At 41.4% G+C, this 17,395-nt stretch overlaps 1 protein-coding gene across 1 annotated transcript in view; it reads right to left on the bottom strand.

Moving 5' to 3' along the window:
- The window catches only part of NTF3 (neurotrophin 3), a 52,450-nt gene extending 35,175 nt beyond the window's left edge, over window positions 1-17,275 (bottom strand). The window contains exon 1 of the mRNA XM_009583193.1: window positions 17,155-17,275. Within this exon, the coding sequence (XP_009581488.1) occupies window positions 17,155-17,172 (18 nt within the window). The 5' untranslated portion in view covers window positions 17,173-17,275. The remainder of the gene's footprint in view (window positions 1-17,154) is intronic.
- Between the last annotated feature and the right edge of the window lie 120 nt (window positions 17,276-17,395).

Genomic DNA, 17,395 nt, shown 5'->3' on the forward strand with positions numbered 1-17,395 from the left:
AAAGGGTGTTTCTTTGTTTTTATCAGTGAGACGTAGTCTAAATTTTGCAGATTGCTTTCTCAATTGCAAATTCCACTTCTCTAATATATGCTGTAGTGGGACACTGAGTTTGATGAACCCAAAAAAGCCTCTTGCCCTTCTAGATGAGAAGGCGTCTGCGTGCATAAAATCTTTCACCTGCTTGCATTCTTAGATGAAATATGAAATTAGGGACATGAATGAAATGTGGAAATGGCTGAGAAGCAAAGAAAAATGGGAGTACCAGTAGGAACTGCGTCTGCTAAAAAACCATGACTGCAATCACATTTATAAATGCAGGAGGTACTCTCTGTAAAATTTGGTTCTGCCAAGAAATAAAGGAAGTTATAAATGAGTTAAAGAAAGAATCATAATTGGGAACACCCACTCAGTTGGAGAGGAATTGTGAAAGAGGTTTTATATTCATTCTTAAAACTGTACTTTTAGGATTTCTGATACAAATTGTGATGTCACACCGGTGTGCTGTTGATATGAACCATTAATCTCATGACAATGTTCACAGCCTTTCCTTCAAAAAAAAAAAAAAAAGGAAAAAAAAAGAAAAAAAAAGAAAAAAAAAGGAAAAAGAAAGAGTTAAGATAACCTTGCTGTTAACTATTTCAATTTTAACTGAAAGCAACTTTTAAGGGTCAAAATTGGCAGACATTTGCTTTGGCTTTGTTCTTTCACTTTATAGTGAAATGGCAACAGTGATTCCAGAGACAGTTAAATCTCTCAGAAAGAAGCTGATTTTCTTGAAAAGCACAGAAGAGCCCTAATGTAGGGGAGAGGGGAGGTGATTCTAGCAGTGCCAACAATAAGGGAAACACTAATTTAGACCAGTCATTGCTGTTTTCACCACCAGATTGTCTCCACATGTTCTAAATATGGTGAGGTAACACAGTGGTGATATGGCTGATGCCAGTATCATCTACAGCACTCTTCAATGAAGAGTAACAAGAGGGAGGAATTTTCCATCCCCCTCTATTTTCTGCCCCCCATCACCGAAGATAATAGCACAGGTGACATTCATAGAAGATAAGTTTATGATTCTGATGTTGAGAAGCTCATTAACTTTCCTCCACAACTGGAACCAGACACAGTAGAGAATCTATTTGCAATGATACAACCACGTTGCATGGCAATGATGTGGCGTGGGTTTGCCTGTTTCTCTCAAATCAAATTGTGGATTAATACAGACTGAAAACTAAGCACTAAGGGTTAAGGCTTGGTAGCCAGGTGTGGTCAGCAATACTAGAAATAGAACTGGTGAAAATTTCTCATTGTGCTCACGACACATTGTGCTCATGAATGAGAAAAAAATTCTTTCTGTACAATTTATGATTCAGCAATATTTTTCTCATTTTCACCATTAAACCTTAAATGTTAACAGTAAACATTTCACTCCATGTGATTTGCATCCAATGAGATATTTCCTTTATATTTTCTTAACAAACTCAACACATTTTTTTTCCCTAAAATGAGTAGTAAATTACACAGCAATTCTCTGTGTACAACATTATATTGTAGCAATTTTATTCATAGACATGGCTCTTCCTTCTGGGCTGAGCCCCCTGAAGGATAGCATCTCTAACAGCTGGTTTATTAAAGTCCCTCAGATCAAACTGTTGTGGTGAATCTTAACTGTAGGCTTATATGGTGCACTACTGGAGATGTAGTTTGGAAGTCTGATGCAGCCATTCTTTTTCTGTGCCTCTAAACAGTTTCAAAAATACTGAGTTTAACCATTAAAAGCTAGTTTCAATTTCTGTCTTTCTGAGAGAGGAATGAGGGGATGCCTTTTCCCTTAATTTCTTTTTCTGTCCGAGTTCTGTCTAACCATCATCAAGTCACAGTGCATTGTAGCAGGAGAAAAATAAGAAAGCAGAAATAAGACGATGAGTGAGAAAATAGAGATGCCAAAGGTCCTCAAAGAGCCTAACCTTTCCTGAAGTCAAGCAGAAGACATTCAAACAAGAATTTGTCTTCTCACAAACATAAAGAATGCTATTGAAAAAGAACATGAGCAACAATAATTGTGTCTTTTATGTCTTGGGGGCTTGGTCAGAGGTCAGATTTGCTTTATACCATGGCATTAAAAAAGGAAAAGCAAGGCAGTTACCAATCTGTGGTAAAGAAATTTTGAAAGTTATCAACATCATGTAAAGAAAAAAAAATGGGGACAACACAACATAATGGAGACTTTTTCATTCAGACAAGGAATTTCAGGGGAGCTTGTCAACCCTATCTGCTCAGATGGTGATGGGTCACAAAGGCATCAAACTGAGAAAAAAAAAATTACAAACTCCTGATGTATGTTTAGGAAAAAAAAAAAAACAAAGCTATGAAAAATTGCTAGGCTGCACAGCAGAAACAAAACAAATTGCATATTTTGGAGGGAAAGCAAGAGAAGGCCACAGCTGACTGGGTTACCAAACCACAAACCCATAGGAACATGCAGACACAGGAGAAAATTGAGGATGACAAGCAAAAATTGACAAAAGGCAATCAGAGCCAACTTGTAAAAGGAGCATAAAGGATTGCATTATGCATGGAAAAAAATACCGGCTTATGCAGTTCCAGCTTTTGGAAAGAATTGTTTTGCAAGTAAGTAGCAAAACTGTTCTGCAAAAGATGGCAAAACTGGGTTGAGGATGTTTACCAAGAAACTCAGTGTGTATGCATTCTGCATAGTTGAAGAAAAGAAGTATTGACTGGAACTGTTGATTAACTTTTTATGTATGTTAGCTGGAACATTACCTTGGATCCAAATTAAAACGTTCTGACTTACACATTTTGCTTTTGTGCACAAGTTTAAGTGAAACTTGAAATGATGGGAAAGCATCAAGGAATGTTATGATGTTATAAGATGGTGTTTTATTCCAAGGTTGTCCCTAAATTTACGTTAAGATATACCGTACACACAAGTGGAAGATGTGAGATAGAGTTATGATATGTTTACCTCAAAGGAGCGTAGGAAGATTGAAACACAAACAAAAAAAAATTTACAAAATGGAATTCACACCACCAATGATGGTGATTTCCCAGAACTTAGATCCATGGTCCAAGGTTGATACAGGTTGTTTATTTGTGTATTCTGGAGGAAAATATATTTTTGGGGGTCTGTATTACCAGTCTCATTAGTATGGAGAAGGTATATTATTTGCTTAAATGTCCTTCAGTGGAAAGTTTAAAGTAAGAATACCTGCTTATGTAATCATAAGATTAAAACCAAAGGCATTGTGAATTCTCATAATTGTAATGTGAAAAAAACAAATAGAATATCTACTCAGATAAAGAACAGGACATCTTCAGTCTTGTTCTATGTACAGTCAGTGCACATATATATATGCACATATATACATATATTTATATGTATTACATATACACACGTAATTTCCAATATCTAAAGCAGAAAAGTCAGTGGATCATATACCATCGAGAGACTGAACAGAGCTATGATGGATTTTAGGCTTCTGATTTCCCACTCAAAGAAGATTTACAGGTGCTCTATTTGCATTTCAAATTGTTATAAAAACAAGGTCCAAATTACCCATAAATAAATTCTAATTAGCATAATATTAAAAAATTATGACACAGCTAATGGACTTTAACTGGAATCCAGACTGTAGCGTTAAATGTAGTGTAGGAAAGACCAAGGCACAGAATTTCCTGTGATATAAGAGATAAAACTTCAAATGAGTTTCTTTTGCGTTTCTATGCATAACTCTGTAGTTTTCAAGATAGTTGAACAATTACATGAAAAAAAGATATTGAAAAAATGGCTTTCCAAAAGTATTTATCTTTAGCGTAATTTAGGCCCATTGAGACTAGGTTTTGATATTTATAATTGGCAAAGGTGGGCTGGTGCTGAACAAACTTGACACCTGGCCCTTTTCATACTAATCTTTCAGTCTTTCCAGATGGCAGAGTTTACTTCTGTTCCCATCTGTTCTTTTTCAGTAAGAAAAAGGAAGGAAAAAATGAAATCGCTAAAACATTTCATGGCTTTTAGAAGGATCTTTGAGATTCTTTTCCAGCCCTTTATGCTGGACCACGTTCCTGTGGAAGGCTGGTGATGGTACCTACGATTATTTGCTCAGATCAAAGGTAAAATGCCGGGTTTCATTTTTCAGGTTTTGCCTGAGATAATTCATCTGGATGAAATTCACAGATGGAAAAATTGAAAGAGCAGGAGTCATCACATCAGCACATACTTGCAAAAAGAGTAAACAAAACAAGCAAGCAAGCAAAGAAACAAGAGTGGTATCAGACTTGTGATTAGATAACATTTGATGCCATCTAGCAGTAGACAGCTCAGAGCAGAATTTCAGATGAAATTTTGCTAGTTCAGATTTGGAAAACTGTTTCTACATTAAGAAAACATTTTGTGCAGAAACAACGATTCTCATTTCCCTGGTTATTTGCAACAGTTTCTCTGTTGAGTTCTCAGGTCTTGACTGTGATCTAAATTTTCACTGCCTCAAGATGAACTTATTCCCTGGGGGTCTATTAGGCTTCTTCCATGTAAGTGGGGTCAGAATTAGGCCTCTGTTAAGCTAGTTATCTCCAGAGCTAGCAACTGATTATTCAAGGAAATTCAGCTGGAGGATGATAGAAGCTGATGGATGGGAAAAGATAGAAAAAAGCCAAAGTGAAATCCATCAATGGAAATCTGCCAGGTAACCAGGAAGTCATTTTGGATGCTACTTTGTAGTCTATAAGTTTCCATGTGTTACTAAAAAATATCAGTTAATGCGGAGAAAATTCAGAAGGCAATCAGAATAAACAAGTTTCTAGGGATATTTATGAATAAAAATTAAAATAATCAAATTTATGGACCTGGCTGAAGGAAGGCTGTGGTACCCATGTGTGCACACATTTGAATACCTTAAATAGCAAGAAGCTGTCCGTACCTTTCTCTTGCCAATGATCTGTCACAGTTCCTTTAGAGGACCAAGAAGATTTCTGACTCCAGTCATCCTAAAAGAGCGTGTTGTCCTGAGGGAACTGGAAAAAGGCTGTAGCTTAGTTCACGTGCCCCACCAAACAGTCTGAATACCTGAAAGGAACCTCAGCATGTTTGCAGGGACAAGGCAGAGCAAGTGGCTGTCTTCTGCATGGCACAGCCTGTGCTCGCACTGCAGGCACTGCAGGGTGCCGGCTCATACAGTGCTGTCTCTTCCGCTCCACCTCAGCCTCTTTACACATGGAGATGTCTTAACACCAAACTACAGAGTGTCTTTGGGAAATTTGTTTCTGGAGAGCTTTGCAATGCCATCCAAGCAGAAATAAGGCTAGTTATCCTGGTGCAGTTTTGCTAATTGATTGGAGGACCAGGAGGCTCTCCTTGAGCAAGGTGCTGTATTGTGTAGGCATACCAATTTGTATGAAGCTACTTTCTGGATCTCTGTCCAGGTTGCTCCAGGCTGTAGACATACCTCAGTTATCTTTGGGAGATGCTGCTAAGCCTTTCTCTTGAAAAAGAGCTGCTCTCCAAGAACAGATTATTTATTAAAATATTTCTGTTATTTTCAGAATTGATGCTGTTTATTTTCACTTCTTCCTCAAAGAATACCATCATAAAAAGTGACCACTAGAAGTTAACTAATGAAAAAATAAAATTGAAACCAAACCTCTACTCTAAAAACATCTCTTGCCAGCCGTCCTTCTGCCACCCACGACTGTGTTGTTGCTAACAACTTTTACATGGAAGAGCACTCAATACTGTAGTAATGAGTGGCACTCAAGTTGGATGAAGGATGGTATGAAGATTTTAAGTAGAGTGATGGAAGCAGTCACTTGATGAATTTAAAATTAGACATGACAGAGCTTTGAAGAATATGCTATCTGGCTGGCTGGGATCTTAGGACCACAGACCATATTAGGAGATATTTAACTGTACTAGGAGATGGATTTTGTTGGGTTTAATTCTCCAGTTCTGAGGAATTCCACTTGACCTCCCAAGCCCAGCAGCTTTCAGAGTCCCCTGTGAGGGGACAGTATCATGCCCTGGGCGGCTGCAGGTCAACAGGTTTCACTGGCTTTGTCCTTGTACCTGGTCTGTGGATGGCTGGTGTCTCTAGCAGCCAACAGATGGGTCAAAAAGGAGACAGGGTTTTGAGCAAGGGGGAAGCCTGCCAGATTTTTAAACTTCAGTGTCCAGGGGGACTTAGTTGAGATTTAGTAGAACAAATAGAGGAATGGTTTGTTTCTGAGGAACTGGCAAATTCCAGCAAAGAAACGGATTTCCTACAATTTTTCCAATCAAGTATATCAGTCATCTAATATAGGCATATTCTCTTCCCCTCTCTGATGTCTGTGATTCAACATACTAAAATGGTTTGGATGTGCATCCATGGTTTTAAAAAAAACAAACACCAAGACCCAAATTTAAGGTTCGGTTACAGTCTCACTAATTTTAGCAGGATGGCTGCAACTGAGGTCAGAATTTGGCCTGCAATCAGGTGGCTTTCCACATATGCTCAGCTGGGGACTCCTGCTTCTGTGTAAATCAGAAATAAATGTATTAAGTTCAGTGGAGGTGCTGGTGTCAAACCAGCTGGTGTCATCAGAGGTGGAGTCAGTAAAGGCACAATCTGAACCAGAGACACAGAGAAAGATTAAGGTAAACAAATTAACTCACCAAAGAACAACTAAACCAATCAGATTTGCTTAATGGTGGTTCAAAGGACAGCAAACACTGAAAAGTCACCAGCTTTTATTTCAGAGGAATGAGGCAAATGAGAACAAATTATGAGAAAAAAGCAAAATGAACAGGAAGATTTCTTAGTAGAGGAAAGACAGAAAAAATGAGAAAAATTAGAATATTTCACTGGACTTTAAAAACATATCTGTTTTCCCAAAATGCAAACTTTTCCAAGGGAGACCACTCCCTAGCAGATGTGAAAAGCAGCTTTATCTTCCCAGGGCAAGATTTAACTCCATGAAGTTTTTGTTTGTTTTTGTTTTGCTTTGTTAAAAAAAAAAAAAAAAAACAACCAAAACCAAAACACAAACTCCTCATCTTGTAGTAGTATTTAGATTGTTTTGCTTTTCTCAGAGCCTGTAATCGTTACTCTTTCAACATAAAAGCTAAACATTGTTCTTGAGTGTTTCAACCTTATAAAGGCAGTTTGAATACAGAAAATGCAACCTCTCAGCAGAAGTATAAAGTCTCTCTCCAGATTGCTTCATGTATAGCTTTTGTATTAATAAATTGATTCAACATTTTTTCTAAGTACATATAGAGCCCATCCAGGAGGAAAGACATACTAAGGCAATACTTCCTAAAGGTGTTCTCATATGGTGAGGTATTTGCCACCTCCCAGAAAGAGTTTCACTACGTAAAATTGTCTGTTGCAAATCACGCCTGCTAACAGAAGCAGCCAGACTATACCAGCCACTCTATACCACCAGTACACACTCTCTCCAGGGCTGACTTTCAGGTGGCACCTATACTAATAAATAAAGCAGGGCCAGGATATGGTGTCAAGCACTGGCATGCAAAGTCTGCTTCATGTAGGCTGTACATAAAGTGCAGGTGCCACAAAGAAGAACTGAAGGATGTGTTTGGCAGATGGTGGTACTCACCACACACGCCCAAGCAGAAAGGGTGACTCTTCTTTAAGACATAGCCTTGTAAAGTATAAGTATTCATATTCTTATTTATAAGGCTGAGAATACTTAAGAGAGTTCTAGTTTGTAGGACTTTCAGATCCTTATAGTATGGATTAATTGTGCTTCTATTACTATCGATGCTAATTCACTCTGAGAAGAAGTGTCAACTCTGTTTTTGAAAATCCTGCTTTCTGGGCCTTAGGGCCATCAGGTTCAAAAATTTGATAGCCCTCATTGGTACTAATGCCAAGGAGTTTTTAGCTATAGCTGCTTTCAACTTTGTCTATGTCTGAAGAAGCTGCTAGGTAGTCCCTGTGAACAGGAGATATTTTAATAACATGCATTCCTCATCATATGAAAATTTCTTTTCCTTATTTTTTTTGAAAAAGAAGTATATTTTGTCCAAAGTCTTGAGGGATCTCACTTCTTCCAGTCTAAGTCAGCTGGTTCCCCTGTGTTACTTAAGAAAGTAAGAAAGATCTTACAGAAAGAACTGAAAGTGGAGGGCAAGTGGGTGGGGTCCATGGTGGTCAGGAAGGACGAGGTGGGAGCACCATGAGGAGCCCGGCCCGTGAATAGATACTGCTTGTGTGAGTAGCAGAGCTGAGGTGGAGAAGGAGTTACTCAGCATGCTGGTGCGATGACACGATGCCTGACTCCCTGACAGGAAAGCAGGCAGAACTTTGTAGAAAAATTCCAAGAGGGGCAATATGTTGGTCAATGCAACAAAGAGCAATTATATGGCAGTCTTACATGGCCTAAAAGAATGGCAAGGACAGTGCTAGGAAGGCCAGAAAGAGGAGGACAAAGAAATAGGATGCAGTGTTCTCGCAGCACAGTCACATATTGACCCTCGTCTTCCATTCACACACATGCATGCATGCATTATCCCCACACATATGTACATTCAGCTTATACATGTCTCCCATCTACTCTGCAAAACAAACCTGGCCTGAAAACTGGATATAAGCCATAAAACAGGATGCTGGTGAATGATGGGGTAGTCAAGGCTGGGGTAGTGTCTGGCGACATACCACTCTTTTCAGTTGTGTCATTGAGCAGTCTGAAAGCATTAAGGGGTACAGCTGCAGAAAAATAAAACAGTAGAGAAGGAATGGGCTGCAAATGGATAGAAAGGATGGAAAGGATAGAAAAAAAGTGTTATATAGAAGGACAGAAAGTGGTTAGAAAAATGGGCAGAAAATAAGAGACTCAGAGTGGAAAAGCCCAAGATAATATGTCTAGGGAAAATCAATTCAAAGCACCTATATTAAATGCCAGGGAGGAAGTTGGAAAGGCGTAATGTTGAAAACTAGCTAGCCATGATTTAAAAAATAAATTAGTGCTGGATTTATTACACAGATGTTCGTTTATAGTAGAAGAGAGAAAGAGAAGAGAGAACTAGAGAGTGCAAAAAGTCAGTATAATTACGGAAGGCACACACAAATGCAAGGTGGTATCAGACAAAGAGATGAAAGAGGTTTTCCTGGTTTTGGAACATCACCTTTACTCCTGGACGTTCTAGTGCCACAAAGATGTGGAAGAAATTGAGGGAAGTCAGAAAACTGAAAAAAGCATGATTAAAAAAAAAAGAAAAGGCTTAAATTAAAAAAAAATCATATGAACTCTGTAAGACAAAGAATGGGATTGAACAAAGAAGAACAGCTCATGTCAAGTATTTGAGGAGTATATTTAGTAAACAGCAAAAAGGAAGGAAAGTTGCTCAAGATATTGGAGAATCTAAGTGAGAGAACATGCAAATATCAATAAACAGCAAAGCAAACCTATCCTATAGAGTTATCTGCATCATCCATTTAGCAAGTCAGTCATGTAAAATAAGACTGTGCAAATTGTTTGAGAAATGATTGGAGGAAATAGTTTTGTACTTATCACAGCAGCTGAAAACAATGAACGGAATAAATATTTTCTAACTTCTGAATGTACAAATCCAGGAAAGACCCCCAGCACATGAAATGGCACGTCCCTCTTGATGACCATGTTTTTGTTACCTAATCCAGAGCAGGGTAAAGTTTCTCTTTTGCTAAGATGGTGTCACTGGACTTTATTTTTGCTGCTACCTTGTTGTTTGGTTTTTGTGCATACCGCTTACGTGCTAGGAGTGGGTAGGAAAGTGTGAGGAATGGTAGAGAGAGAACACACACAGACATGTTTCCACATTCTTCTAAAGCATTTCTTAGATATTTCTGCTGTAGCCTTTACATCTAAGGAGCATTTTTTTGACTCAGCTGACTATACATTATCTATTTTATTCCCCTAAGGCATCAGTTTTATCATTATCATTAGTATTTCTGAAATGAAGCTCATCACAGATCTCAGTATTTAGTGGTACTACATATTTAGCTCAAATACAACATACTGGGAAAACCGGTTAAATGTCTCCATTGGATTTATGAGGTCTGTACTTCATAGCTAAAAACCATAACATCTGATCTTGGTTTGGAACAGAAACCAAATACTGTCCAAATCCCATCTCTCAAGAGGACAAAAGCTGTTTTCGTCTTGCAAGTGTGCTTGTTCACCTCCTGGCTGAGGCAGAAGCCACAGGAGAGGATGCTATCTTAGAACTTGTCTAACCACAGTGTTATTCAGAAGCAGCTGTTGGGCTTAAATTTCACACTCACCACCTGAATTCACTTCTGAGTGTAGACGAGCCTTTAAACACTCACGTAGAGTACAATGTACTTCTTCCTTCTATAACTCCCCAGTTAATTGCCAGTTACCTCTGACGATATCGATTTAGACTTCCGGCAAATGTAGGTGATTTTTTGTAGGGCATAGCCTAGAAATATATATTTCTGACTTAACAAGATTAACACTTTCTCACATGCTAACTCAGCTAATGTAAGATAAAACATGTAAAATCTATAGCAGGGACAAACCAAAACAAAGGAATTTGTTGCTGGAAGGTGTGAAAGAGCAACTGAGAAGAAACACATTTATTGCTGTGGTTCCATTACAGGCAACGCTCGCAGTTGAAGCATAGAAAATGTTGGAGGAGTGCTGCAAATCTTACCCTGTAGGATGCAATCCTCCACGATTGTTTTCACCACCTCTGATGCAGGTTTGTAACAGATAACACAAATGGAGCTTGTTCTGTGGAACCTGTGTATTTACATGGCTAGGCAGGCAGTGACTCCCTTTAAAGTACAGGGAGAGTGGCAATGAGTCATGCACACCAGTGCCACCAGGCACTGCCTGATGGAAATGTGGAATTACCTGCTATCCTTTCTATGTGCATTGAAATGCAACCAACAGGTTACTTCTCTGAGCTCCAGATGACTACCAATGAACTTTGTTTCAACATGTACAGACACACAACTTTCCCCAGCACACCAGAGTCCTCGTTCACACATATCTTCATCACACATTTCTGCAGAGGGAAATTTCAAACACAAACTTAGAAGCCGAATTGGGAAAGATGCTTTTGCATGTGTGTGAAGAGGTGGAGAAGAGAAAGAGGTAGAGAAAGATAAGAGAGGGAGGAGTATATGGTCTTGTTCTGATCTTTCCAAATGCTTGCTGCCCTGAAGGAAAGGGCCACCTAGCTTAGCTTACTCACGCAGCAAGATGCTTGTACCATATGAAGGAGAGAAGGAGAATCTTAACTGAACTGGATGCTTGGTGTGTTTTTCTTTTAATTCCTCAGGAAGTATAATCTTCCTTGAGGCTCTCTGCGGAGGAGTCCCCTTCCCCTGCGGACTTAAGGCTCACGATACAATCAGGAACATAGCTCTGTATATTCCCTCTAGCACTCATTTCACAACCTTGAAACTATTCCATATCCACCCTTACCACTTCTCTCTTCACACGCACATCCCATCTGTCCCCTCAGAAAGCGACTTATCCCCACATCCCCCACTGACAGATGTACGAACAGGGATGTCTGTCTCCCACACAGAAACAGCTGCCATCCACCTCTGTCATCCCTACCCACACACCGCTTCTTTCCACTGTCCGCTCCTAGTCACCACGAGGAGACACACACATGGCCCCGCACCAGCAAACATCTGCAGGGACGCCCAGAAGATCCAGCCCTTGCAAACATGTTTCTCCGGCTGTGTCATGGCTAGAAGGAGTCCAGGCGGGCACAAATACTCCATGTTCGTTGCACTTGAACGCAACTCGGTCGCTCATGCGTTAATCCCCTTCCTGCAACAATCCAGCACTAATTGTGCCCACCAATCCCTTTCTCTTTTCCCGGCCAGCTGGCAGGTTGATGCCACCGTTTGCTTTTTATTTTCTCAGCGCTGAGGCGGGGAGGAAGCGGAGCGGTCGGAGGCCAGGGCATTACCCTGGGCCGCGCTGGTGGCAGCGGGCTGAGCAGGCTGCGGTCTGCGGTTTCAGCCCAGCTGAATCCCAGTGGCCGGGGCCGCTGGCTGCGGTCACGCGTCTCCCCCTCATGGACAACCGCTTCACTGTCCCCACCGCCTACAACCTGCCGTGGTGGGAAGCTCACTGCCACCAGAGGAGAAAGGGGCTTTCTGCTGACTGCAACCAGCTCCAAGCACTGCCAGGAAAAATTATCCAGCTAGAGAGCTTGAACTGGACTCCGCAGTAGAAACCCAGTGCATAAAGGAGGACAGCGGGTTCCCAACACAGCCCATGGCTGCACAAGCACTAACTGGCTATTAGCTAAGTATTTTACAGGCTACCTATTTTTTTGGCAGGAATTGATCCCTGGAATAAACTGGAAAGGGATCAATGAACTTTCATGTGACTGGTGCTACATAAGGTCTGGGCCCAGAGGCGTCAGCCTTCAAGCCTAGCAGTTCGGTGTGATCAGACTGTCTTCTCACAGTGCAAGTCTCACAGGATTACTCACAATCTTCTGATCAGCTATGGAAGGAAATGAGCACTTTCCTACACAATGTAGGACAGTGCTTAAGAAGACACCGAAGCCCTAGGCAAGCTGGACAATTTGAAGATGTTTGTGGAACAGATTTGAAGATGCATTGTTGTCAATATATGCAATTGTTTTGAAGGGAAAGATCTTCTTAATGTTTCTTTCACACCCAAGATGTATCCTAGGTTTTCAGCCTTCAGCTAGCTGCACATTATTCCAGTACTGCTTCAAGCCTTGGAGAAAGCTTGTACTTTCTTGTTTCCTTTGACTGATGTCTGTACTCCCCATGTGTACTCCAACCCAATGGTTGTTCATCCAACAGCCCTGTTAACTACCTAGTAGCCCTGTTAACTGGTCTTAGAGAAATCTCTTTGCCATTTTGTGCCAGCAGTAGTATACTGAAGTTTTAAGGCATGAAAATAAGGTGCATTCCAAATGAAGCTGGTGTAAATACTTTAGTTAGACATCCTGGGATTTTCTCAGGATTATTTCCTAGTTCTTTAGAAAAAGCCTGCAAAATCTCTAAATGAGAGTCTGCCTGCTATGCACGTCATGCAGAAGACAAACACATCTAGTGCACGTTTGGTCCTATCGCTACCCACGCACCAAACCACTTTCTCAGTTAGTCATCTTTCAACATTTCTTCTTAGCACTCACGAAACTCACTTCTGTTGTGTGTCTTACATAACATATTTCAACACGGAGAGTTGTGCCACAAACGCAGTGGACACGTGATTCTCCAGTCAGCCTCTGATAGTCATCTTACACATCAGCACGGCTTCCTGGGTGCGTGTTTGTAACTTCCACACAGACATACGTCCCTTACAGCAACCCAGTACTCTTACATGCCTCTCACTGATTTCAGCTTCTTCCTGCAGACTGGCTGGGTCATTCTCATCACGTGCCTCCCTCTACAGCTCTGCCAGTCACATAAGCACAACACTCACCAAACACATCTGTCCCTGACCTGCACACAAAACCAGATGTATGCATCTCATACATCCGTGCACCTATCATCACTGACTATATGCATTTACCTGTGCCTCCCACTTGCTCCCCCCTTGCACTTAACTCCCAAACTGCTCTCATGCTGCTATGCATGCATGCACGGCCCCTTGCACACTTTGACACCCTCCCTTAAACTAAGAGGCAGATAACTACAAATGGCTTAAGCTGTCATAAACTTTTTCCCATTCCTCATCACTCTTACCTCCCCTTGCTGTTTTCTTCCTCCCAGGCCCCACATCAGGTCTGCAATCCTTACCTGTACTTCCCTCATTTACTTCGAGCATGCTGTGTGCACAAATCTCTCTTATCAGACACAACTTTTCACTCCTTTCACCTTCCCTTCCACAGCCCTTACAACCAGGCACAAACTGGCAGGTACTTTCCTCACTTACACACCATCGTACATCAACCTACGCTAAGCTTCTCAACCTCTCGTAACAGGAACAGTCATTCCCATTCACTTCCATTTCGTGCCCTGCAGCTCCTAACTCCACTTGCCTCCCCACACACTTCACACTTTACTTTTGACCTTAGTACAGCCATGTGGCTTATACAGCCCTCCAGGTAGTTATCCCTCCCATTCTTTCTCCTCCCACCCCTTTATATCTTTAGTCATTTCTCCACTAGCACATTTAGTCCATTCCCTCTTGCTTCTTCACTTAGCCAGTACCTACCACAGAGATTTAAGCACATTTGTTATGTCTCTCTTAACAGAAAATCACTTTTTATTTATTTGAGTATGTGTTCTCCTCCTCCCCCACTCCCCCATTATTCCTTTCTTTCCGGTATTTTCCTCAACTGCTGACCCTGTAACATATTGCCTATTCTTCCCCTACGTTACCCCAACTGCCCAGTAAGGAGGCATCCTCTGTTTCTGCTGGCCAAGCCACTCCTGCACCTTTGCACTACTTTCTCTGTTTGCCTGCAAAGCGATACAAAACCAAATTTCCTCCCACGCTGTGCTCTTACACCTTTTGCCCAGGCACCTTTACAGAAAGCCCAGCTCTTCATTTCATCCTCATGCCTCCTACATTCCTCATTTTTACCCATTCTCATGCTTCTCAAGACCTGCTACATCTTTATATTCCTGTCACAGTTCATCCTGCCCCCATGATTTCCATTATCTTGCATTTCCTCATAGCACCTTCACATGGCTTTTTCCCCAGTTCTGTCTCTCCCTTGCAACCAGGCAGCACATGTCTATAGCACTACTCCAGCAGGCTTCCAGCCTCCTCTGAAATTTCTCTAAGCAACTACCCCCTCACATACCTTTATGGGTCCCTATACCCTTTTCCCATCACCACACCCTGCCTCCATCCAGCTCATTTTTTCCTCCGCATTCCTCTCCTCGGCATGTGTTTCCATCACCACGCAAGCCTTCCCTTTCATACTCTGACACCTTCCTCTCAAATACATCCTCGTATCTATTTCTTGACAGAATCAAAGGTGCCTCCTTTAGACGCCCCCCACAAGCATCATGTAGCTGATTATTTTCCATACCTTTCTCCAAATAGACAATAGTTCACATTTTTCTTCCTCCTCCAAACATCCTTTGTGCCCTGTGTTTTCACCTTTCTCCCCCCGCTCCCATTCCATACCCTTACCTTCCCCTTGCAGACCCTATCATCCTTGTATGTCCCTTTCATATCCTCACCCAGCCTCCAGTCTGCACCTTTTCCCTCTCAACCCTCTCAAGTGTTACTTCCCCTTCTGAGCTCCTAAACTTTTTTCCACCCACAAAGATCTTCTTTTTCCAGTTGACGTGCAGCAGTTCCCCTTTTAAGCTGACCACCTTTGCATCGCTCACCTGCCCTTATTACCCCAATACACAACACTTAATACATAGCAGTTTATTTTTGGTATTATTTTCACTTTCCCTCCAAACTCCTTATATCTATCTTTCTATGTAGCATTTACTTCTTCTTTCCCTGGAAAAAAAAAATCCTAAACCTATATGTATTGCATACCTCAACATATAGCACCCTTCTACACAAAGCATTCCTCTCCTGGCTCTGCTAGTACATCCTCTTCTCCCCATATTTTGGGTCCACCACCTGCAATCATGTCTAGTTTTCCTCCCCCCGCCATGCTCACGCACAGAGCTCCTGGTTCCGACTTGTGTATCTAAAACCAGTCTTTTTACTACAAGCAGCTGGAACCATGCTGTACTCTCTTCTATTCTCTACTGCTTTTGTCTGCCTTGCCACAAAGTGAGTTTTTCTTTTTTTTATTATTAGGTTTTCCTTTTTCTTACATCTTACTTATAAGTGTTTCTTGCACCATTCCTCCACTTACAGGCTTGCACAGATCAGGTATTTCTGTGCCTGAGAATGTCTTTCCTATTTGTCTGGGTATTTTCCTGAAGGCACAATGTAAAGGCAAACTTTACATACCATTCGCACTCCTCATGCAACAAATCACATGAGCCTAAGAGCAAAGAGTGCTTTCTGAAAGGTTGTAGCTCATAACAATTGACTGGACCATATAGCACACATCCCTGTCTATTTAAAAAAAAGGGGGGGGGGAGGGGGGAAGCAACCCCCCTCACACACACTCTCATCTCTAAATAACTGGTTTTGCAATATGGGAACCAGAGACTGTGTGCATAGCAGCCTTATTCAATCCAAAATATCCATCTCTCCAAATACTGCATATTTATAGTTCAAGAGATAGGACCAACACAGAGCTTTCCCGTTTATTTTAATGAAGGATTAAGAACTGATCAGAAAACTATCTAAACCATTCAAGGACTTTTTCCCCTCTTGGCTAATAGCAGTTTGGTGTCTCCATAAGGACTCGCCAGTAACTGACGCTTTAAGCTGCATTTCAGCTGTTTAGATGAGAAACAGCTTTCTATTTTGCTCTCTGTATGTGCGTCTGTGTTGATTAGTTGTGTGCTGCATTCCTAGAAGGCACTTACCAAATGCTGGAAATTGCAGCGTAAGAATAGTTTTCCTGCCATTCTAGCACAAAGTGAGTGTATCTTTTTCACCTAGACACAGATGTGCAGGGAATCCTTTGATCTCCAGTTCCTCCCAGAGAATTTAGTGTTTGGGTTTGAGGAGAATGGGGATTGATTCAAAGGTCTTGAATAGGGTTTCCAGTGTCTGGCACACAAAAAAAAGAAAGCTCCAGTGAAGTAAGTTACCTGAGACAGGCGAGATCTAGAAATTGGGAATTTTGACTTTACTTGTCATGGGCTCTAACTTTCCCTGAGGGCAAGCATGCTACGTATGCTGAGGCTGGTTCTTGCAATCCACGCTCAAGATTTGCAACCTCTTTTGTTATATCTGAAGTTGCTGGTTTCCCTCTTAAAATAAAACCAAGGCTCTCCTTTACTTTTGCCTCTTAAGTCAGATTCCTTTAGCACCTCATATTTCTCCTCTGCTGTTTTCTTGCCAGGGACCTGAACAACAGCGTGGAGAGCAGGAGGAGAGAGGAACCTCAGGACTAAAGCAAGCTATAGGGCAAGTAGGGATGGGGGAAGGAGGAGGCACAATGGGAAAGGCAACAACATTTGGGACAGATCTACTGCTTACAAGACACCCCCCTCCTCCCCATTATACTTCTTTAAAGGACCCCTCTCCCCCCCTCCCCTCCCCGCCCTCTTAGGACCCTATTAGAAAACGTCAAATTTCCCTTACCGTGGTAGGAGTAACCATGGCATCCGTGTGAATGTTTCCAGAAAAGTCGACATGAAGAGAAAGGTGGATGTAAATATGTTCATTCAAAGTCCCAAAGTTGGTCTGCTTGGGTTGTGCAGAGTTGCTCTATGGGAGAGGAGCCTTAAACTCTGAGTCCCGTGAACATAATCTGCTCGATTATAACAAACCAGCTCAGCCAGATGGCTCTGTGCTCTGCAGATTAACCCCTTTATTGCCATGC

Source organism: Fulmarus glacialis, unplaced genomic scaffold (assembly GCF_000690835.1).
Source record: "Fulmarus glacialis isolate BGI_N327 unplaced genomic scaffold, ASM69083v1 scaffold9558, whole genome shotgun sequence".
In the NCBI taxonomy this organism is placed as follows: Eukaryota; Metazoa; Chordata; class Aves; order Procellariiformes; family Procellariidae; genus Fulmarus; species Fulmarus glacialis.